The sequence below is a fragment of the Pleuronectes platessa genome, chromosome 12 (genome assembly GCF_947347685.1).
Source record: "Pleuronectes platessa chromosome 12, fPlePla1.1, whole genome shotgun sequence".
NCBI classification, from domain to species: domain Eukaryota; kingdom Metazoa; phylum Chordata; class Actinopteri; order Pleuronectiformes; family Pleuronectidae; genus Pleuronectes; species Pleuronectes platessa.
The window spans coordinates 7752688-7776752 of record NC_070637.1 but is presented as its reverse complement, the minus strand read 5'-3'; the positions used below and the strand labels follow the sequence as shown (position 1 = coordinate 7776752).

Below are 24065 nucleotides of genomic sequence, written 5' to 3'. Positions count from 1 at the left end.
AATCAAACATCCCACCACTTGTGATTTTCTTTTTTTAAATGAAGACAACTGTGCTTTTATTTTCTCTGGTTTTTATTTCCTGACTATCTAGGAGAGGCTTTTCAGACTGTTGACTCGGACCTCTGGTGGTCTGAAGTTTTTTTGGAAACATGGAGCTTGATGCTGCTAATGCTTACTACTGCTTCAGACTTTGTAGTCCCCATCTTCACTTCTCATTTTTCTGTACTAATGAGCAAAATCTGATTAAACGTAGTTGTATGACGCTGTGGAACCTTGTCGTCTTTTGCATGGCATCCTCTCCCATCTGTGCTGGACTAACTCTGCGTTACACCACCAGAAATAAGTGTCCTTGTATTCCTCTATCTCTCTACAATGGATTTATTGTTCACATTCAGATTGAGATGCAATAATCTGAACAACCAGCCACAATGAGGCTGTTTCAGTGGCCAATAGAAGTCAAGTCTCCAAATTAAAAAGTATCCCACGTTACTTAAAAACTAGGGTTAGGGTTAAAAAATTAAAAAAGATCAAAGCCATCAAATTGCCTCAATAGAATTCTATATACTGCAAAAATGGGATTGAAGCAGATCTTGTTCTGCTGGCCACAAGCAGACAACAAGTTTGGATTTGCAACAACACATTTATGTAAATGATCCTTAAATATATGAGCTTATGTCAGAGGAAACTGAGGTTTGCTTGAATTTACGTTCATTCTTATCTAAATATTACTCTTTGATGTATAACCACACCATCTGCTGGCCCATAATGTAAAAAAAATAAGATGTAGTTCAAAGGTTTGTAGAATTTATTACAATTCCACGATCATAAACAAAAAGCAGCAATTACAGAAATATGTACAAGTCTATTATTCTTTTAAAATACTTGTGACAAGTTTCAGGTACCAGCTTCAGTCTCTGTAACGCTGATCAAGTCCAGCACTCTCCCACGTCATTTCTCTCTTCTTTTTTTTTTTTTACACTGGTCAACACACGCATCATTTGTCCACTGAAGCCTCTGATGGCCACAGGTCATGAGAATGGATTCTCCTGACATAGTAAAAAATAGCGCCACCTGGAGGAAGGGAATCATTATGTCAAGCTCCGGTGGGGTTATAAAAAGCCAGTAAACCGATGAAGTGTGGTTCCTCCGTCGAGCTTGGTGCCATCACTCCGTTTCCTTTTGCCATAGTGTTTGTATCCAGGTGTTGACAAGCGCGTGGGTGCAGCGGTGCTTTAAGACTCTGTGATGGGGCAGCTGGGTAATGGAGTCGGAAGCTGTTAACACTGTGTACTCTGGCAAGGCAACGTAAGGAGGGCAGTGGGTTGGGAGCGTAGCACCTGGTGCTGTAACTGTAAAGTATAAGTATAAAGCACATTAAGAGCAGAGGAAGGTCACTGGACAGCGCTGAGGCTGCTGTTAACTAACACTGAAGACATTTGTCGTTAACAGTACATCGTCATCATACTGTAGATTCGGTTTCTAATTTTGTAAAGGCTTTGAAGGAATTATGGGAAGAAACTGCTTTAACACTGACTGACAGTATATATGTGCACTAACATGAGGATTTAGTTATTATTTTGGCTGTTTTTTTATTGCTTTGGGACATGTACTGCAACGGTTACCATGAGTGACTCCTCATGGCATTTTGTAGGTGTAACTGTGGGTTTGGGGCAGGTGACCGCACCAGTGGGGTTCCGCCTCTGGCTCTGACCAGGTCCTGCTTGGTCGGCACACGGAGGCTGCTACTGCAGGGAGTGCATGAAGCTGTCCAGGTTGTACTCTGTGTCGTACTGCTGCTGGTCCCATAGCTCTCCCAGGCCGTCCACCACCGACTTCATGGAGGTCTTCCCTGAGGTCGACGGCACCTGCTCACCCTTCTCATCCTGAAACACATTTATAAAACACAGACGTTCAGCCAAACATGATGTGTTGTAAAATGATTTGAGCAGAGGCCTGCAGGTCGGGAGTAGGTAGGAATGGGAGCTAACAGGCTTCTGTTGGATCATCTGGTTCTAAATAGTGAGATCTGCAGAAATTATATTTAGTCAAAGCACTTTCAGTCAGGGGTGTCCATTATCGGGATAATGACATAACATTATCTGAAAACCATCTATATTTATATATTAATAGCCAAATAAAGACTGTGGGAGACCTGTGTTTAAAACATTGCAAGGGTAAGTTCAAATAAAGTTTAACAAACAGGTTTTTGAGGAATACTGACAACGAATGAACTTAATAACCATGTACTGAAAGTTATCTACAAATTAATGCTTTTAGTCTTAGATTACAAGTGATTTTATCTGAGGAATCTTAACAATTATTTCAGTATTGTATTATATTATATTATATAGAACTTGATGAGGATGTTCAAGTCAGGTCAGCCAGAGAGGGAGGACACGCAGACAGGAGACCGACAAGGTAAAAGACGTGTTGAAGTTAAGACTTTTAAAACCATAATGAAGAGATTTAAGACCTGTCAAGTGCAACAGATAAAGAGGAATATCACAGACCCAGAATTATTTGCACTTCCCCAAAATGGAAGATAAGGTGAAGTAGGAGAGTAGAGAAAAACCCTGGATATTAACTACAGGAAGAGATGGCCTCCATAGTCCTACCCACAGCCAAGCTGAGTGAACTAAGATGACCAGGGTGTTTGCAGTTCAATGGTGGTCTCATTTGTAAATTCATCACATACTCATGACGAGAACATACAGATTTAAGCTCCCCGACATCTGTGGAGTCTTCATATCCGACACAAAACACACTGAGGTCTCACCTTGTCGAGAGTGAAGAGGTTGAGGAGCTGGTCGGTGCCCATGCTCTGCAAGCTGGAGTTTTCCTGGCTGATGATGGTGTTGGCGATGCTTATCTTGAATTTCTGCAGACCCATTATCTTCTCCTCTAGAGTTCCCCGGGTGATCAGCCTGTACACGTTCACGACCCGTTTCTGCAAAAACGGACACAATGTACTGAGTGGGACAGTCGGCCTTCTCTTTTCGGTTTAATTTGGTTCATTTTGCATCGCTGGTTTCAGACAAGAGCAGCGATGTCACACAATCCAACGCTGTTTAAAGATGGTGTTTAATAATGCAGCAAGGAAACCCTGATGAACAAGTCGCTTCCTGCTGTGCAGCTGCATCTTGGATTCAGTATCACCTTCGTGCAAAATTAAAACTAAAGAATTCCATATGTTGTGGAGAACACAGCCCGTTGCGTTAATGTTCAACAAAAGTGATCCTACTGCTGACGTGTAGCGGTGTGTAACTTGTTATAAGCTACATGTGTCTACCTGTCCTATCCTATGTGCACGGTCCATGGCCTGCAGGTCCCTCATGGGGTTCCAGTCGTGTTCTACAAACACCACAGTATCAGCACCCGTCAGGTTCAGACCGAGACCCCCAACATGGGTGGTCAGCAGCAGCACGTCAATGGATGGGTCATTATTAAACCTGAGTGGAAATGAGCAAGGGAGAAGAATTGAACATAAGTGGAAGCTCACGTTCACAATGAAAGACAACAGACTGTAGTAATCAATCCACTGACCTGGAAACGATTGAGTGGCGCAAGCCGGCCTGCACGCTGCCGTCCAGCCTCAGGTAGGTGATTGACGGCAGTTTGGGTTTCAGCAGGTCTTGCTCCACAATGTCCAGCATGCTCTTCAGCTGACAGAAAATGAGCACACGATGCTGGGCCACCACCGATTCAGTGCCCCCCTCTGTTCCTCCTCCACAACCGAGACCACAGTCCAACAACAACTGAAGAAGAGTGAAGAGAGTTGATCAGTAAACGATCAACAGAAACTCTCATTGGTCGGGAATGTCTCCTCAACAAACACATTATTAAACCTGATCACCAGAGACTGTGTTTAGTCTTAGTTACTGGCTGATCTCAACGCACACTTCCCTGCACATTACCTGTTTGAGAGCAGAGAGTTTGGGCGCGTGCTGAAGGTCCCGCAGGCTGGAGTTTTGATCCGCCAACTGCTCACTGATGCGTTTGTACTCTGGATGCTGAGGCGTCAAGACCAAGCTGGGATGGTTACACAGCTTCCGCAGGTACTGCAGCGCCTGAAACATGTAGAAACGCAGGATAATATATATATATATATATAACAAAAAGGCAGCCCAATGACGTTTTGGCCTCTAGTTACACTATGAAGCAGTTTTTTTAAATGATTGTGTCCCTGTTATGTTTGTCTTGTGCACAAAGAAATATAAATTGAACACATTTCTAAGAGCTCTAGGAAACAGTATAACAGAATAGAACTGGGCACCTGGAAGACGTGGCCTGTGGCCTTCAGTTTGGGCTTTTCCTCCTCTTCTGTAGAGGCCACAGTGATGGTGTCCTCCACACTGGCCTTGGCTCGAGACTTTGCAAAGTCTTCATACAGCTGAACCTGCAGGTGGCGAGGAAACATGCCAGGTTCTTACACTTCAATATAACTACAACCAATAGCAACGAAAAGCAGTAGTCAGTGTTGATGTGTTTATAATGACAGACCAACTGTTCCTTAGTGTCCTTAACTGTTCCTGTGGACCCTGGACTTGGCCATTAGATAGTGCAGGGAAACAAGTACCTGTAAAGGACTCAGGTTGCAATAATAGTCCTGAATGATTTTGGGAGGAAGGTCGTGGAGGACGTCCACCTTCATCCTCCTCAGCAGGAAGGGCAGCACCTGTCGATGTAGAGCCTCCATGGCCAGCACACCTGGAGGGAGCAACCAACATCAACCACAGTTAATATCCTCAACTTATGATGGGACATTAGGAACCGTAACAGTGGAAGGAAAAACATGTCAGTGTTTTCGGAGAGCTGACTCACCTGCCTCCTGTTCCCGTGAGGAACTTTTGGCATCACGGCTCGCCAGGATGGGTTTACCATAACGTGCAGCAAACTGCCGTTCTGTTCCAAGGAACCCAGGCATGAGGAAGTCGAACAATGACCAGAGCTCTAAGACGTTGTTCTGAGGGTAAAAGGGGCAGGACAATATGATATTAATGATTTGACGAGAAACATACAATAAAATAATTACAATTCCAAACGCTAAATTTCATTCAAGATCTAAGACGGCTTCTCACCTGAATGGGAGTTCCTGACAAGATGATTCGGAAGTTGGCGGCCAACTGCTTGATGGCTTTGGAAAGTTTGGTTTTCCCATTCTTAATGACATGACCCTCATCAAGAATACAGTAATTAAACTTGATATTTCTGAAAATTATGAAAAGGGTTTTAGAAAGGGACACCCACTTCTCAAACACAGATATTATTGCTGGAACAGCACTCACCGAAAGAAGTCGATGTCATTTCGCACAACATCGTAAGAGGCAATCACAAGATTGTGTTTCTTCACTTGGTGTTGCAACCTGAAAAAGTAGATTTTCATAACTTCCATTAAGTGGATGTAAGCTTAATGAATTGAATGTGCACAAATGACAAACATATTTATTATATAATAATCAACCCAGTCTTTATTACATAAGATTAGCTGTGGGCACATGAATCATTGTCTTGCAGTAAACTGACTAATCCTTACCGCATTCGTTCAGTAGGAGGCCCAGTGTAGTGCAGAGGGTTGAGGTATTCTTTGCTGCAGAACTTGCCCACTTCATCCACCCAGTGGCCAGTCAGTGTGGGAGGACAAACCACCAGGGAGGGCATGGGGCTGCAGTCTGCAGCCGAAGTCTTGGCATATTCCTGAGCCCTGAATAGAACATTACACACACAGTAGGCTGAGTCAAGTATATCTACACAACACTATGAAAATGACAGATGAACATGGGATCAGACCAGTACATCAGAACTGGGACAAATGACTTGAATTTCAAACTCTGCTTTGCGCAATCTTTGATTTCGCCGTACCTGCTATTTTAATAAATGAAAAGCATCTTATACAACACTTTTACAAACTGATGATGTTTAACATATTAAGCTTAGATTTTGTTGTTTAAATCTTTTTAAATATAATTTAAAGTCATCTTATGAACCATTTTCAGACATGAACCGCAAAAAATACTTTTTTGTACAAACTAAATGGTTCGATATGTCATTCAGTGACAGGTGATGAGTCAGTGTGCTGATGCTGTACAATTTAAAGTCACACAGTGGCAACACAAATGGAGTCGTTTGGACTGTGTACCTGAGGTAGTGATCTCCTGCCAAAATGCAAATGGACTGCAGCGTTTTTCCAAGCCCCATGTCATCACACAGGATCCCGTGCAGCTTGTACTTGTTAAGGAAGGACAGCCAGTTCACTCCGTCCTGCAGGATGAGACAGAACAACACTGAAAACACCAACACACAACTGAAATAAAAAGTAGCTTATTCATTTTAACTGCAATGGGTTTCACTATGACATTTTCTCCTACATCAGTTAGGGTAGAGTTGTTGAAAACCAGGCAGCGTTGTGTTGCCCAACAGCTATAACAATGGTAACAGCATTTTAAGTGGATTTCTGCAATGCTCCATTAAAGAGATGGATGGCTGAGCTCAGCAGAGCTGCCAACAACCACCATTTATAGACACACCCCATCTCCACCTTTAAATCTACTCTTGTCAGGAAAACCATTTCTTATCACCATCTCGGTGTCTGCATCGCCGGCCTGCAGCTCTTAAAGCGATTCCTGAATCTGGCAGAAAAACGTTCATGCTCGAGGTGTAGAGGCAGGTCGGATCAAAACACTGCATTGTTCCACAAGTTGTTAAAATGTGTAAAAACGCAATCTTTCATCTGCTGCTTGAGGGGGTTTCTCAGAGATGCAGTGAAGGCAGAAACCGGACACTCACCTGCTGGTACTTCCTGAGCTCAGCCTTAATGGGCACAGGGATCTTATAGTTCTCCAACTTTCTGCCATCTAACAGTTGCTCGAGGAAGTGTCGTTCTCTGGCTTTCTGGCGGATGAGGTCAGCAGACATGGCTGGAGGGTCTGGTATACCTGCCTGGTAGACAAGAGGAAAAAAGATTACAGTCAGAAGTAAAACACTTGATGACACAACGATATAATGATCTCCTGTTTGCTTAAAATCTTCGGTTTGACTGATCCTACCTCCAGTGGCAGTAGTCGGATGAGTGTGGCAAAGCACTGGGTGGCCATAAAACGAATACTATCACTGGGGTCGCTCATTCGGCCCAGAACTGGGACAACCAGCAGCACAATGTAAGGTACAATGTCCACATCCAGCTGCTCCATGACACCTGGTTCGGACGTTGGTCAAGGAAAGTTTTGTATGGAAAAGACAAATCAAATCCTCCTCTTCCATACCAATTTTTTTTTGTTTTTAAACAGCATTATTTTTATACTTTTAAAGATTGCAGCCTTTCATTCTAGGTATTAAATAGTGAGAGTGGAATCTGAAGATTAGAGTAGAAGTAATTGTGTGAAGGATACAGGCTAGAGCCTCGATGGCTCCCTCCTGTTTGGTACAGTCGTCGATAGCAGCTAACCAGGGCAGGACACACTCGAGGAAACGGTTCATGGTCTCCAACATTGCCAGCTTACTAAGCACGCCCACACAGCGTGCGGCCATGTGACGCACAGCTGTGTACGGATGCTGAAGGCAGGTGAACAGATCTGGTAGGTGCTGCAGCAGCTGCAGAACGGCATGAAGAGAGAAAAATACATTTAATAAAGGGTCATTACTTTTCTCCTGCTGCTAAGTGTGTTTTTAACTGCCCTTGTAAGTGATCAAGTAGATGTGAGATAGAGCAGTACAGAAAGATTCATACCAAAGGTTTCAGTTCTGAAGCCATGGCGCCAGCAATGACCTCCAGAACCTGCAGAGAGTTGACCAGCTCCTGGGCTGCAGCATCTCCCCTCTCCAGCTGGACCTGCCTATCTAGAACACACAAGAGACGCACAGTGATTCAGTGGAACATGGCCACTGAGATAACAGGACTACATACAATCACTCAGTTTATGTCAATATAGAAACAACTGTGTGAAAGTTAAAGCAATTTCAAAACATACTGTACCCAAATGACATGGGTTCAAAATAATTTGACACTTGGCCACTAAATGATTCTTGGGCAGCTGGGTGTTTCTTCAGTGTCAAATTCAACAGTGTCTTTGTCAATGTACAAGAGAAGACTTAATAACGATAAACTCAGATTATCCGCCACAAGATATTGATAAGCTTCAAACAAAGAGGCCAGGCTGCAGTAAAAAAATATAAGAAACCAGTTGATATCTTGAACAAAGCTTTATAGATGGATGAAACTAGAAATCCCACAGCAGTCAGCAATCTTTTTTTCTAGACTCATGAATTCACCATGACCTTAGAATTTGGGTGGTCAAAGAGAACACATGTGCCAAATTTCAACAGATACCTTGAGACCTCCTCAAAATAACACTCATGAGCCCAAAATATTTACAATAATTATCATAACATTAAACCTGTACAAGTGGGTCATCTTAGTAAAATAAACTGCTATCTATGATTTCAAGACAACTACAGTTTTAATATGAATTTTGATCCTAAAATGCTACATTTAAGTCAATTAAAAGGGCAGAGGTTTACAAGCTAATTATCATTCTTGTTAGAGTATTTGAGCTTTTTATAAAACACAGTGAAAGTGTACTGCTGGAGGCTGCCATGTTGGCAAAAACACGTTAAAAGCTAGACATCCCTTGTGATATAAAAAAAAAAAAAAAAAAAAATCTAAATAACCAGCATACCAATGCATTGATCTTCAGTCACCACTGTCCTCAGTGGTCCCACTGTGTTGTCCCAGAGGTACGGAAGAGACTTGGTGAGGTCTGCACTGAAGTGCTTGGCAACAGTTGTTAGAGAGAACTCGGCCCCTCTTCTCTGGATGAGAAATGGCTTCCTGCTCTAAAGAGAAAAAAATGAATAGGGAAAAAAAATGGATTGAACACAACCTGTAGTCAATAAAAGACAAATGTGAGGAAAATGTTTGTTGGGCACTTCCTGTTACCTCATCATTATCAGTACTGATGGTGCTGCCAGGAGGAAGCTCTGTGGAGGGGGCCTTTGGGGCTTTAGGGGCTGGTCCTCTCTTACTAGTGATGGCAAATGCTGCTCTTTGGTGACGGTACAGAGTGATGATGCCACGGGTCTTGTTGACCATATGATGCATGCAGTCTTTCTCCAAACCACTGACTGACAGCATGAGAAATAATAGATAAAAATAGCCAGCAGCATGCGAGCACAGTCAACATGTTGGGTAAAATGACTTTAAATATCCCAAAGCATCAACAGCTCTTACCTTTGGCATTTTCCTGTGTGGGGGGTACAGGGCAGGCGGATGAGGGTGTGACTGCAGAGTCCACGCAGGCTGACGCACAGAGGTTTTTGATTATCTTGGGGTTGGGGCACGGTGCGCGTCCAGCACATTGCTGCAATAGCTTGGCTATGAAAGAAGCAGTGTAACCCTGAATCAGGGTGTTCTCCTCTCGCTTGATGGCCTCCATTAAAGGCCTGACCAGAGGATTCAGCTTGTCAGGAAGCCCTTGCAGGTTAATCACTGCGCAGGCCGTGAACATGTGGACGCGCAGATGCAGCTGCTGCCACTCTGTGCTGGTCTCCGTCACCGTTGCCTGAGCCTGTTGACGTTTACCGTCCAGCGCCTGCCACTGTTTGGACTGCACAGTCAGACCTGCCGTTGACTCTGTAAAGATGGTGGTTACCTAGGGAACCAGCGAGAGGAGGAAGTGAGTGACTGGAAAGAGAGCGATCTGTTACAGAGGGAAATATCCATTAACCTTTGGAGCCGAGAAGCAGCTGGGTACCAAGTCATTAATACCAGAGCTGTCACTGCAGGGAATTACAACTTGGAAAACAAATTACAGTGAGGCAATTTGAAAACTTGTCAGTGATGCAGCAGAATACTATGACAGCTAAATGTGATCGATTTAGTTACTAAATAAATTTTCACTAGTGGTCTTCCCATGACAATATGTTCCCCTTAATGTGTAATAAAGTCTATTTTGCGCTCCAAGTCTTTATCCCCGAAATTTTAATATAAATACAAGCCTCATGACGTGTCAATCATGTTTATACACTGAATCCAAAACTTTCTTACGTCATGGAAGTTTTCAGGTGTTTGATTCGCTGCATTTTTCACATTGCTCTAAGGCATTTCAGTGAGCTGTTTGATATGTTCAGGATCAACTGGTTCAGAGCAATGAATTTTTTATTTATGTTTCAATAATGGTAGCATATCATACTAAACCACTGACATCCTGAAATAGACTTGATAGTTTTGCAGCACCTTGATAAGATGAAATTCTCCTCCTTCCTGGTAGCTTCTCAGGTTTGAATAGACTCGATATTTTCATTTTCTTTTGTAAAGATGTGAGAAAGCCCAAAAACTCCACCTAATCGCCTACTGTGAATTTTTGAATGAATAGAATAAAAAAAAGTGCAGCAGACTGTGTGCGTAATGTTTCCGTGCGTGACGATTTTTATTGCACAAAAGATAAATATACTTAGGAGCTTAGAAAAATACTTTGTGTGCAAAGACTGAGCTTTAACTGTTGGACGATAGTTCAGAGGCGCTACACTTCAGTCTTCACATCCCCTTAACATGAATACTAGAATAGTACTTATGGACGAGGGAACGTTTATAGGTTCACGTGCCGGTTAAAAAAAATCGAATATAGTTAGTGCATTTGAATGATCTTGACTCACCAGTTCATTGGCTTGGTCAATGGTGAAGACACTACAATTGAGGCGTTCTTGAAGGTCTATGTTGGATTCAGCGAATAATGCAATGAGCTGCTTGCACTCATTCTGCATACGCGTGAAGGGGATGGCAATTTCATCGTAGTACAACTGCTCAGACAAAATGGCGAGAAGACGAGGCTGCACCATGGATGACACCACCTGACAATCCTGAGAGAAATTGGAAAGATGCAGAGAGATATTTGCCCTTTAAATGCACGATTCTGCTCACATCCGAAAAGGTCTATATTTTGTAATCATTCCCACAACGAACAAACTCAGTGGCCAAACTGTTCACCTTCTGCAGTGTAGACCACTCGCAGAGCACCAGAGCCACAGCTATACGCTGCAGTGCTGACTTGGAGTTGAGATGGAAGAGCAACAGCTGGCCTAAAGACTCAGCTGGTCGGATCTCCTGAGATGCAGCGTTGAGCTGAGGGTCACAGATACACCTACACAAAGCCCCTAGCAATCTGCATAACAGAGATACAAAGAGAGCAGGGAAACAACATCAGGGCTGTTATAATCTTTAACAACAATGCATCTGGTAATTCATGTTTTTCCTTGAGATGAAGTAAGCTTGTCCAAATATCTAAACATTTTCTTTGTAATGGAACAAATCAAACTTACTTGGCAGACATGAGACGAGCTCGTATCACCACATAGTCCCTCGTCACTGAGTCATCGGTCACTGTCTCTGCGCCTGCCATGTACTCCTGGACCGTCTCCTTCACCTGAATGGTCCCCTGACGTGCCTTTGAACCAGCCTTATCCAGCTGCATCAGTACAAAAATGCATTATTACAGTTGAATTGAAGTACACATCTTTTTATTTATCACAAATGTAGCATGGCAAAATATCAGGCAGCTGATTTCCATCACGCACTAAAAACATGCTTCTCTTTGTTTTATATACATGTTGAGTCTACCTCAGCATTCAGCCACACCTCATTAAACAAACTATAAAGTTACTTGTTGTTTGAATGCCACATCTCCGCTGCATTTCGGTGTCCTCTGACTTGAGTTTTCTAAGTCTCTTCAGACGAACTGTGACTGAAATACATTTGCATTGTTTCCATGACCTTGGGGGTAAAATCTGCTACACGATCTCCTACCATCCTGGGATATATTATACTGACATAACCACTGCACACCTGTACTCACTAAACACAAGAATCCAGCTGAACATTGAGAATGAGAATGAGAATAGCATAAAGAATGAGTGCAACCTTGGAGCGAGCTTTCACTTCCAGCAGCATGTTGTCGTCTATGGGCATGTGTGAGGCCTGCATCATGAGGCACAGCCAGGCTCCCATCCACGGACAGCTGGCTGCAACCACGTACTGCTGAGGGGCCTGAGAGAGCAGCTCCATCCAAACCTGCACACAGCAATACCCAGTCAACAAAATAACTCAAAACACAAAATGTCATTCATACACAAGAAATTTAAGGAAAAAAATACTTACTATTTAAACTTAAAATTTACACTTTCCACCTATGCTTGACCCAGTCTTTTCATCTTGAGTGTTTTAAATATTGTTATTTTGTTTACATGCAGCATCTAATGCACTGCTGTCTGTGCCTGGAGGGGTATCCCCACTTACGACTCTCCCTGAGGCGTCTGCCTTTTTCTCCATTTAGTTCCCCCCTCTCCCTAGTCAAAAGCTAAGGACAGAGGACAAGGCACCTTGTACAGAGTGTTAAGCCTTAAGGCTGATTCATGAAACGGCATTAAATCAACGCCGTAGGTTTGTGTGCGAATGGCTCTGCAATTACTCCACTAAAACGTAAGTGGGCGTGGAGCCGAACCGCTTCAAAGTGTTTTCATGTTGGAGCTAATGGATGTTGTAGAGCATTTACTTAAAGAATTGCAACGTAGAAGAGAAGGTGGACGGAGGAGATGGTCTGTACGACCCTAAAACAGAGTAAGATTCAATAAACACTTTCTGCTGGAACTGCGAAAAGCTCCTGCGCCACCTTGATGCATAGTTCGGTTTTTGGGGAGGTGCACATCAGGGTACAGCATGGAGTTCTGTGTATGGTACATAAGAAGTGTCTGTTTGGCTTCTTTAGGTCATTTTATTAGTAAAGTTATAATGTGGGTGATGAAGCAAACCTTCTGGATCAGTTCAAGGATTTCCTCGTTGCTTTCCAGTATACACGACTGGAAGATGTGCCGGAGCATGTCTTGTAGGATGGGGTTGATCCAAATGGCACAGCTCTGAAGAACAAAATGCATAACCCACCACATTATCAGAAAAACTAATATTAGCTACAATTAAAGCTGTGCACTAAACATTTTTACACGATAATTATAAATTGGAGATAATTTGTTATATTTTATATGAACGTCCTTTTGGTCCCAAGCAAATTTACCTGGTCAGCTTTAGATAGCAGAGTGAAAAGAGTTTCCAGTGCTGCACGTCTTACTGATGATATAGTGTGTCTCAAAAACGGCCAAACCCGAGGAACCAGGACTGTTAATGACTGCTGCATGCTAGAGTGGACAAGACAGTGTATGAATATAAAACAATTTAACAATAAAAGGATCTGAAAAAAAGGTTACATTTTGCTACTCAGACTCAAAAGTCAGTTCTAATTTAACTGTTTTGAACATGTCTGCTCAGTGGTGCATTGGAAGTGGAACACAACCATACAACATGACAAAATAAATGGGCCAATATTGAGTTTCTAGAGAAACGGGATGTAGGTTTAGGACATTTATCCCATTATGTAAAAATAAAAGATACATTCCACAAGTCAAACAGTAACCAAATATCTGCCTTAGCTGCAGGGTTAATATACTGAGTAGAGCTACAAGATCTGTGTGAAGAAGCTGGCAACATGCATAAATGTGCTCTGGCAGCTGATATCATTTCTTCTATTTTATGTGTATAGTACAATTCATACCATATCCATAGACTATATGTGCTATAGTAACAGATATTAAACAAATGAGATTGTTTAAATTATCAATTATATTAACGCTAAAGTAAAACACATGCTTGATGATATGAGGGATCTGGATAGGCTGTAGATAATAAGCAGGTCAGAAATGTATCTGACCACATGTCCTATATTTATATTATAAATCAAATTCTCTCATTTCGGGAAATATTTTACTTTCTCGTCTTACGATATCTAGCGTCTAGACTACATTTAAACACTATATTCCTTTTTAAGGTAACGCCAGTATTACAAAATGTGGTGTGGTTAGTGAGCTGGCTGCGTCTTTCTGTTATGATACAAAACCTCTCTTTATTCAAGAAAACATTTGGTATCATTTTGAGACAGCAGTAGTTATTATGTGGCCTTCAGAGACTGACCTGCTCTGCCGGACCTGTGGATACGTGAGTAATGAGGACAGCAACGTCATGATGCTGTTGGTGGAAGCAGTGAGATCATCCAGGTCTAAAAGAGCATCCCATAGTGTGTTCACTATGTTGGGGACCTGGGAGGAACAGAATTTCAAGACTAAATTAAGACATAATGGGGACAGTATGAAAAATTGCGTCAACAGAGACTTAAATCGCAACTTTTAAGGAAAGCTTGTTTTTGCCTCTCTGACCTTATTGGGCAGTAGTTGTACCAAGCCTTCTACCACAGGGATGAGGGCTGCAGCAGCCACAGCTCTGACATCATCATCTAGGTCCTGAAGGCCTACAGTGATGGCAGGGAGCACCCGGGGCAGTAACACAGAGATCAAGTCCTGAGGAACACAAAAGGAAGAGACAGATGAATGTCACCATATACGGCTACGAGATGGGACAGGATGACGTCTACAGTGACATCTTTCCACAAGAAGCACATATGATGCCAGACAAAAAGAAGCCTTTTCGTACATGCACACAGTCTGCCCTACAGTTTGTATTCATGACCATACGGCACTACAAATAAGTTATAGAACCCTGCTGTACTCATTTAACATCTCATAATTTTCACAGAAAACAGCTGGTACCTGTCGGACAGCCAGGGCATATTTGATTCCCAGCAGGCCTCCATGACGGACCTCCCACTGGTCTTCTTTTAGAAGCTTAAGCAGGACGTCCACTGTCATGGAAACGCCAGTTTCATTCATGTGGCGAAGGGCCACGCCAAGCGCCTGGGCACATGTCTCCCTGACAGGAGCCACCACCTGGGATAGGGAGAGAGATATAGGATGGATAATAAAACACAGAGCAACAGAGTTGGATGATACAAATTTAGCTGAATAACTAGTTTGACTATTTTTCAATACATCTTGATGACATTGGTCTTGTAGGTCAGTCAGTCACCCTTTCAATGAAATGAGGCATTATTGATGACATATTCATTACCACTTCTTGACATATCCTAGGACGTGCATAGGTTGCTAGAAATGGATTGGCGGTTGTTGAGGGCTGAGTTGTGTTGTTGGCGAAGTGTTTAGGAGTAAATGTTTCTCTAGGAAATGTAACATACATGAAAATTAGAAGGTTCTCAAATTTCTACCTCATCAGATACAAAATCCCCAAAGCGGTCTAGAGCGAAGACACAGAGCAGCCGGATCACAAGGTCCTCTATCCACTCCTGATGCTGCCGCAACATCTGAAACAAAAACAGACGTTTCTGGCTGTGTTCTAATTCTACACAGGACGTTGAAATCCTGAGAACAAGAACAAGAAATACCTGTTCAACAGTGCTTCCCACCAACTTCCCACCTCCTGCACCCTGGGATTTTAGGATTTCTCGAAGACCTGTACCTGCGCCATGACGAATCTGTAAACAACCACATACAATTCAATTAGTCATGTACATAAATCTTGCATCAGTCAATAACAAAAGTGCTAGATGGTTTTTTATGGTCTCATGTAAAGTTGCAAAGGGGCGGAAAGTGTCCGGAAACTTTCCATGGGAAGTAAAGCTCGGGAATTTTGCGAATTTTGAAAAGAAATAAACACGCAAATTAAACGCTGAGCAATAAAAACATCATTCAAAACTATTTTAAAGATGTATGGAATGTAGCATACGCTGCATGTTGAATTTCAACCCTCCACTGTGCATTTCTCCATCACATGCGCAGATAATTCCTAGCATCCTGCACACTACAGTAGTGCAGGACTAGTCAGGTAAGTTTTGATGATATTACTGGGGAAAATGTATTAGCATGCTGATTGAGGATTCTTCATCAGTTCATTTAACCTATTTCTATTCATGTCTCCATCAATTGTAAAATATTTTTAAAGACGATTCCAATTGTGTGGCTAACTATTTATATCTCTGCCATTGCATTAGTGTTTTTTTACAAACTTTTTTCTCATCTTATTCCACAGAACAATGCCTCGTGCACTCTCATGTATGTAAACATTTCACTCCATCCAATGTAGAAGGAAAGGCTGTGTACATTTGCAAATACTGTGCAAAGACCTATGTTAAGAATGACACAAAGATGCAGAAGTATATAGTCAAGTGCCCAAAGTTTCCTCAGGGCTCAAATCAGCCTATGACAAAACAAAATGTTTATAAGTCTCTACATGACAAGGTAAATGCACTTAGTATAAATTACCTACAAAATTTTAAGTTTATTCCTGTTAATTCTCGTATATTCCCGTATTTTCCCATGGAAAGTTCCCAGCTTTGAATATTCCCAGAATTTTGCAACCCTAGTCTCATGTAAGTTATTATACAACCACAAACAAATGTGTGTTAAGGATATAATCTAATTTAAACAATTTTTACCTCCCATGAAGGATTGAAGACGTCATTGCAGAGTTCCTCACAGAAGCTCTCCAGAGGCCACTAATGTGTCAAAAGAAAACAAGACAGTTACGCCTTAAGATAACTTCCACAGCTATTCTATTGTCAATTATACAATTTCAGAGCTCAACTGTGTGGGTTCACACATGCAACTAAAGATAGCGGCGTGCAAACTGTGAAATGTATTTAGAGGATGTGATCAAATAACATGTTACAAAATTCAGCCGAAGCAGCAACAGAAAGACTGATAGCACCATTATGATGATAACACAAGTGCTGCACCAATGTAACCAGTGAAGGCTGTTGCAAAAGTTAACCAGACGACCCGCTTACAAAAGCTGCAACACCATTGACATCCCCCATGGCTACTACTTTTTTTATACCATTCATAGTTTACAGAGCATTATCCTGCAGCTTAAACCAGTGAATATTAGCATGTGTCAATGGGAAATATTGCTTGATTGAACCAGTGTGATGGAGGTCAGAAACGAGGGATGAAAGATACAAAGGTTCACAAAGCTCTAACATTAACAACAATTAGCAGGTCAGTAAATACATTTATCAGCTTCAAGTTCTAAGGGTCTCTGTCTTTGCATAGAATAAACTGTCAGCACATAATGATATATATCACTAATTAAACTTGTTTTTGTTACTCATTCATCATGAAAACTTGTATTAAATGGGTAATTGGCTTGTTTTTGATTTCTTACCTCTTCTAAAAGGCTGGAGTTATCTGCAACATTGTCGATTAAGACTTTATGCTCCGTTGCCGGTTGATCAATAACTACGTTTGTGGTTTTCCTTCTTTTCTCTTCAGGTTCACCTTCAAAACTGTCATTACTATAGGAGAAAGAGATCACAGAAGAAATCATTTTATTATTAGAACAACATCAACTTTGCATATAAAGCCCCAGATCTGGCAAGATGAAATGATACCAAGCCTTGAACACTGATGGAGCCGCATTTGACTTTAGCTCAAAAACAAAGATTCTTCTGTTTTTATAATTTTTTTTAAAACCCAGAATAACTTACTCTACCTAGGAATAAAACTCTTCATCCATTATAAACATTTTTTTTTTTGCATTATCCTACCTCTTTTCATTTGGATCCAAGTCTCTGGATGATCGTTGTTTAGCCACTAGTTTAGCCATCCTCTTCGCCTTATTCTTCTGACGACTGCTCATGCCTGGTCGGAACTCTGAGTCGATCAACTCAGCAGCAGTAGCGGGTGGCTAAGAAAAAGTGGGAGAACATTTCTAAGTTGGATTAAAGCACCAACATTGGAACAGTAAAGAGATGACGACTCAAGAACATGTTGGACTTGACTTCACAGAACTATGTAAACAAAAATTACCAAAGAATAGGAAAGCTGCGAGTGTGTGTGACTCCACAGTCGCAACGTTCAGAGTTCAACCAATATATTTACAATGTCAATTTCAGTCTCTGCCACTAGCTCAACATAGTTCAGTTCAATCCAGTTCAGACAAGAAAAAACCGATGCAACAAAATAATCCATTAAATAAAACAATCAACTCAGGAAAGTAAACAGAAAGGGAAGCGTCCATGTTGCTTCAATAACAACTGCATTCCTATATACACTATGTACAGGGCACTTGTGGAAGTGTTGATGGTCATGTTGGTCAGTCAGTGTGGCATACGCTGGCCGGCAGCTCCAGGGAAACTGCATAAGGAATAAACAATCCACCAGATAATTTCCTCCTGAGTCCGACTTTAGAGACGATGTGTCTAATCCCGAGCGGCAACAATGCGCAGACTTTAAAACACGCTTTTGTAAAGTTAAAACATTCTCTCTGACTGCCACACTTATTGCTCTGAAGCTACTAGTCACTTCTGTGTGTTGGTTCACATTACGGAGGGTTGTGGTCCCAAAGTTGTGGTGGATGCATATGCACACACGCAACAGGCTGCACCCTTTTTGTATACAGTTTATGGCTGCACCTGCTGTTTCGACAGCAGGTGGGTTTGGGCAGGGTGATGTGTTGCGGGTCTGTCTTTGTGTATCGGGAACTGAAACAGTGGACGTCTGGATAATTTGAGAATCCTTACAGACCTACTATTAATAATCAAATTTAACTGTTTTAAAACTTTCTGCAGAGTGTCATTGAAGGCCTTTAAAATCAACTTTGTCAGACACTGAGTGTTATTATTTTCGGCCCATTTAACATACCAATGGGGCAGAAAAATGCTGTAATATTGCACTGACACTAGAACTAAGACCTTTAGAGGCCTTGAAGAAATCCCGACATGATCCAAGACAAAAAAAATGAAAAATGCACCAAAATAAAATACAAGGTTTGATTTAAAACAGGTTGAGAAAAAAAAACTGATTCACCACAGAGAGTGAGGCCAGTCAGGCCAAAGAGAAAATGAATCCATCAGCATTACCATAATGCAGCTTTCTAAGCAGATGTCCTGTTCAGACAAGCCTTTGTGCTGCAAAACTAAATGTTAACAACAAAACATATTCTGCTCAACATCTGTACCTCTGAACTTCACAGTTCCACAGAAACGGCCTCAGTCATTGTGAGACAAGATACAACTGGCCCGTCTTGGCTTTACGAATTCAAGTTGCCCAGGAGTTAGGATTTGACCTCAGTCTCACTACAGAGCATCACACTGCTGACAGTGACAACAGACACACTTCCGGCCTCAAAACTCCTTTACCAATTTAATTTTTATAGGCCGTGCAAGGCTTCAGCTTGCACCAAGAACCTTGTTAAAACAAATGCTCTAAAAGCTGAGAGGCTAAAATGAGACATACCAGATGGTTGCAGGAGCTTGATCCAGCTGTAGCTTTGCTTCCATGGGCTTTGAGTTCACTTTGTTGACAGGTATCGTCAAGGTCCTCATCATTGAACAGCTCCTCCGTGTTCATTCCAATAGCAGCACCAATGTCTAGTCCCAACTTCTTCTGAAGAAGCTTCCTCTGGCGAGCGAGTCGTTCTTTAGGGTCAATCTCTCCTACAGATAAAGACATGACATCATAGGAAAACTTAAGAGTGTGGAAAAATGGAGGAAAAGTACATTGTAGTTCAATGAGATTAATGTGTGTACGAACAACGGTCATTCTGAAGGTAAATGTATCTAGAGTCCTCAGTTAATTATATGTTTCACTAAATAGGAGTATGAAGTGATGGGGGAGTAAATCCGGTGCACAAAGTTTCTTAAGCAAACAAACGTCATAACAGAATCCTCTCAATGAAGTCAGAACTAACAGATTGTAGAATGTAGACCCAAAGCTGTGAGCCAAACAGAAAAGCCAATAACCAATACCATCCTCCCCTTATATTTATAATAATTCACAATGTTCCTTTCCACAGGTTACAATCTCCACAAAATAATTAGCTTAACTTTTCTGTGTGTGTCAAAGTGTAACAGTGTGGCTGCTTCTTCCGCTGAAAACACCAGATAAACCCCACAAACCAGCTTTGTCATCTTGCAGCTCAAACTCAGCCCCGGCAGATCCCAGCAGAGAGGCCCCATGATTGAGGAGGCGGGAGATGTCGAAGTGGTAGAAACTCAACCGGTCACAAGAGGTGTCCTCTGGAGATAAGTCTTCACAAGACTCTATGGGAAACAAACAAGAGTCTCAAAGCTGCACATTCATGTATCAGAGACTATTTGTTATGATGCAGATCAAGTTGACTGTCTCTTTTTGCTCCATCCTCCCCTTTCATCAAGATCAATCTCGTATCAATAGAAAAATAAAACACACAACTGACATCACAACTAAACTCAAGGTACAACAGGGATTTCCCGACTAAGCAGAGTGTATAAACCAAATTAACATACACAAATTACACTCTACTGCTATGGATGGAAGGATTTGTGTTTGGACTAATATGAGATTTTTTTTTGAGTGTTGCATTATGGGTTGTTTATCATACTGCTAGGCTATTGTTTTTAGGTCTTTCAATAGTGATTTAATCAGCCTTAAGAATGTTTGTGAGTATCATGAGTCAAGTTTAACATGTAGGAGTTTCTGAAGTCTGGTGCAATGTGTTCTGCCAGAACAGAGAAGAGCAATTCATTGATGAAAACAGGTTCATAGCTTCTCCTGATGTCTTTACTGTAATAATAAACCAGGTAGAAAACCTGTCTATCAGGAAAATATCTGATGGCGAGCTCAACAAGTCTGAAGTCTGGAAAAGGTTAACAGTCAGAGAAAATAATTACATGAGAGGGAGAGAGGAAACAAGTCACTGCAGCAACTCAGTCAGCTGACTAGTGAACACTGACACTGAGCTGTCTATAGGCGTCCAACTGGACTAAGGTTTTACTAACGGTCGAATGGCTAAAGGAGGATAACAGCTACATTCACTATATGTTGTGACTGGTTTTACTGATAATTTGGTATAGCTCAAATTATGATCCCATACAAAATTTTGAAGGACACATTCAGAAAAAAAGTGCTCACTTCATTAGTTAATGCATTTGTTTCTCCTTATTTCTTTCCGACTGTGGTGAGAAAACCAACCTCACCTGTGTTATGTTTCATATTTTTGAATAATATTATAATGGTCCGAAAACTAAATGACAATTAACATCTTCCAATACTTTTGTATTTAAATGAAAACCCACCTTCTTTAGGTTTGGGGGCCGGGTCCCACTCAGGAATATTTTTCACAATGGCCTCAACAGCTTGTCCTGCTGCTATTCGAGTATCCCAGTTGGGACTCCTTAGGTAGGTCAAGACCTTGTAATTGACAGAAAATAGATTTAATATGTCACACATGAAAGTATCTGGCCTATTAAAGAAATAGAAACAGAAAATAAGACTGTCAACACAAAGCAAAACTTGCTTTGTAAAACTATTTATGGAGTTTTTTGCCCAAAATATTTCACATGCCCAGGATGACATTGTCATATGGAGGCTTGTGAATTACTGTTCACAGAAGGGTGTCTGCAATACAAACCTTTGATAGGAGGGTATTTAGTTCATGTGGGTGGAGTTTGACCACTTCTCCAAGCTGCTGGGCTGCTGCTTTCCTGGTTACTGGTGTTGTTCCAGTGTCAAGCAGGATAAACAAACGATCAAGTCTAAAGACAGATGACAAACAATACAACAAGGTCAACGGAAGCCCTACAGATCACAGTTTGCACAGCACTGAACCAACATTCCGATTGCTCTTTTCAAATATTTGATAGTCAATTGTTCAAGGACAACGGTCAAACTTTGAATCCAATCGGGAAAAACACAGAAGTTAAACATTTATTTGAGTATATTATAACTCTGGCCAAATTCTAAATTAACACAAACAAAAAACTGAACTAATATCCACATTTGAGAGCAATACCTGGGATTGATGCAACAACACCTTTCATAGTGCACTTTTCAATGATCATGTATACCGTTTATGTGCAGACCGCTGCATCCAAGTCTGCTTTTATCATTCATATACATTTGTATACCCTGTATGCATTAAAGTGATGCACTAGACTCTGTTCGGCGACTACTTTATTCTAAATTAACTATGATTTAAGTTAATGATGACAGAAGCTTTTATGGCAGTGCGTGCATGCATGGATGAAACCATTATGTATTATTAATAGTTTGGCTTTGCACCAAGGCAACCTGTTCAACGATCGTGGTCTGGCCCGAGGTCAGAAACAGGTCTATTAATAAAGAGGAGTAGATTAGAGATGGACAGGTCGTGACCCCCAGGTACCACTAATACTTCAGCCTAATTACAGATAAGTCCACTTTGCTGTGGAAAAGAAGACCCCTGACACCACGTGGAATCATCACAACAATCACAACACTCGACCAGACCACGTAAGAAAGATAATACAGCACCGGGGTATTAGTTTAAGCATCGAAGAGAGGTCGCAACTTATCCAGCTTTAGCAGTGCAGAACATGGGACCACGGGCAACCTATGACAGCATCTAATGTTTGCAAACTGGCTGAGCGGAGCCGTCATGACAGAGCCACGTTTCCTAGCCTGTGTGTCACTACAAAGCCTCGGTAGAGGACCACGAAACGCTGGAAATGTATTCAAACTTTATTTTTCCATCTGCAGTTGAACCTGAGGCCAGTCTGTCCCTGGCCTGCAAGCCAGAGCCCCGGGTACAGACTAGGTTACAGCATAATGCCTCAGCTTGTTAGCTTAGCAGCTATCGTTGCTCTGCCGCCGCGCCACTCTTGGCCGAATCAAAAGAGGGTTAGCTAGCTGACTGTAAATGACAGTCGGACACACAGAAGAGACAGTGCGGGGGTAAAACTCACCTTGATACCGCCATGGTCGGAGCTTTTAATGTCTTTCACGCCCCGCATTCAAATGTCCAGCGGTGATGTGAGGACAGACCTCTCTTTGCCGTTTAACGTTCCCAACGCGCCAGTGAACAGTAGATGAAGTCATCAGCTAGTTAGCGGCTAACGCTAAGCTAGCCGAGGCCCGGGCTCCCGCTTGTGGCCACACCAACTCTGTCCGCCGAGGAGCGACTTCAGCGCCGATTCATGGCTTCAAAGTGCTCCCTCTTTGTCCCTGCGGTGTCTCCTCCCCACGAACCACTCACATATCGATGGGCAGCTGGAGCTACCCCTTGGAGCTCTTAGCGGCCAAATACTTCAGCCTGACGAGGTGTAAAGAGTTATTTAGTCGCACGTTGAGGGCGAGCCACAAGACTGTTTTTATATGAGGAGCCATCTTGCATTTATTCCTTCCTCCAGAGCAGGCGGAGGCTGATTGGCTGGCAGCGTTGGCGGAGGACCAATCAGAGAGAACACGAGAAGAGGAAGCGGATGAAGAGGAGAGAGGAAAAAAGAGAAAGACATCGGTTTACATCTGTCAGTGATGTCAGAGGAAGTGTTTCACGTGGCTCCAGAATATCTGAAGACAACAATCAACAGTGAGGTTGAGCTCTTAAATGTGCAAGATCTAAATTAACTGCTGTTATCCAAAGTACAATACTGAGACACTATATACAAACTTTAATTGTAGTTGCTTGAGTTGATGCTGGTTAGATTTCAGTGGAATGACTTAAATCATCACTGACTGTTTTAACATTGTCTCTCAAAACCATCCCCAAATTACTTTTATATGTATTTTTTACACTTTTCTTTTTTACCAATACTTTTAACTGTTTTATGTGCTAAAGCAATCATTGACTTTGCTTAAAATATCATGGTCCAATTATTTGTAGTTTTTGATTTAAATGATATTGTAACAATTAGCTTGTTGTCCTGGGACCAGGCTTTAGTCCCTTTGAAGTCTACTGGTCCTGACAAGGTGAGTGTTTAAACTGGAAGAGGTCCTAAGGAGGTAATAAAATAGTACTTAATATATGAAAAGTCTCCAAATGACTGCAGAGAGCCTAATCTGCATTGATAATTGAAGACGTTTAAAAATGTATTTAAGCCAACACAAATTAAATTCCATGCATACCTCAAACAATCCTACACATGATTGTCTATTTCATATAGTAGAAAAGATAAACAGTTAAACGCAGTTAAAGTAAGTGAGTAAAAAATCCTGGATCTGTCCCTTAATCTCAAATTTGGTGAAAATCTGTAACATAGGTTATGCATAATCCTGAATGGAAACAGGGGAAATTATAACTTCCTTGGCTCAGGAAAAAACGCTACTCAGATTGAAAGATTCACCAGGTGTTGGAATATTCACATTTTGTTAACTGCTTTTATGCCAAC

General features: G+C 41.7%; 1 protein-coding gene across 1 annotated transcript; it reads right to left on the bottom strand.

The window, feature by feature from the left end:
• Positions 1 to 787: 787 nt before the first annotated feature.
• On the bottom strand, positions 788 to 23087 carry btaf1 (BTAF1 RNA polymerase II, B-TFIID transcription factor-associated). The gene is made up of 38 exons (XM_053436308.1): positions 22644 to 23087; positions 21332 to 21455; positions 20997 to 21111; positions 19839 to 19982; positions 19177 to 19376; positions 17487 to 17626; positions 17105 to 17234; positions 16377 to 16436; positions 15327 to 15416; positions 15150 to 15245; positions 14638 to 14814; positions 14248 to 14388; positions 14006 to 14130; positions 13056 to 13176; positions 12796 to 12900; positions 11909 to 12058; positions 11311 to 11456; positions 10979 to 11153; positions 10648 to 10851; positions 9224 to 9644; positions 8933 to 9117; positions 8673 to 8829; positions 7724 to 7833; positions 7386 to 7587; positions 7044 to 7192; positions 6784 to 6936; positions 6137 to 6258; positions 5534 to 5701; positions 5286 to 5363; positions 5079 to 5208; positions 4822 to 4963; positions 4577 to 4707; positions 4274 to 4396; positions 3915 to 4067; positions 3544 to 3755; positions 3290 to 3449; positions 2777 to 2947; positions 788 to 1883 (listed from the first exon to the last, which is right to left on the bottom strand). The coding sequence occupies exons 1-38, from the start codon at positions 22655 to 22657 to the stop codon at positions 1743 to 1745; spliced, it is 5565 nt and encodes a 1854-aa protein (XP_053292283.1). The 5' UTR covers positions 22658 to 23087; the 3' UTR covers positions 788 to 1742.
• Positions 23088 to 24065: the final 978 nt, after the last annotated feature.

Excerpts from the sequence above, each read along its gene's own strand:
- btaf1 (XM_053436308.1), bottom strand. Across the intron at positions 15,417-16,376 it reads TCTTCAATCCTTCATGGGAG|ATTCGTCATGGCGCAGGTAC; the intron begins GTAAAAATTGTT and ends GGTTGTTTACAG. Across the intron at positions 9,118-9,223 it reads CACACAGGAAAATGCCAAAG|TCAGTGGTTTGGAGAAAGAC; the intron begins GTAAGAGCTGTT and ends TCATGCTGTCAG.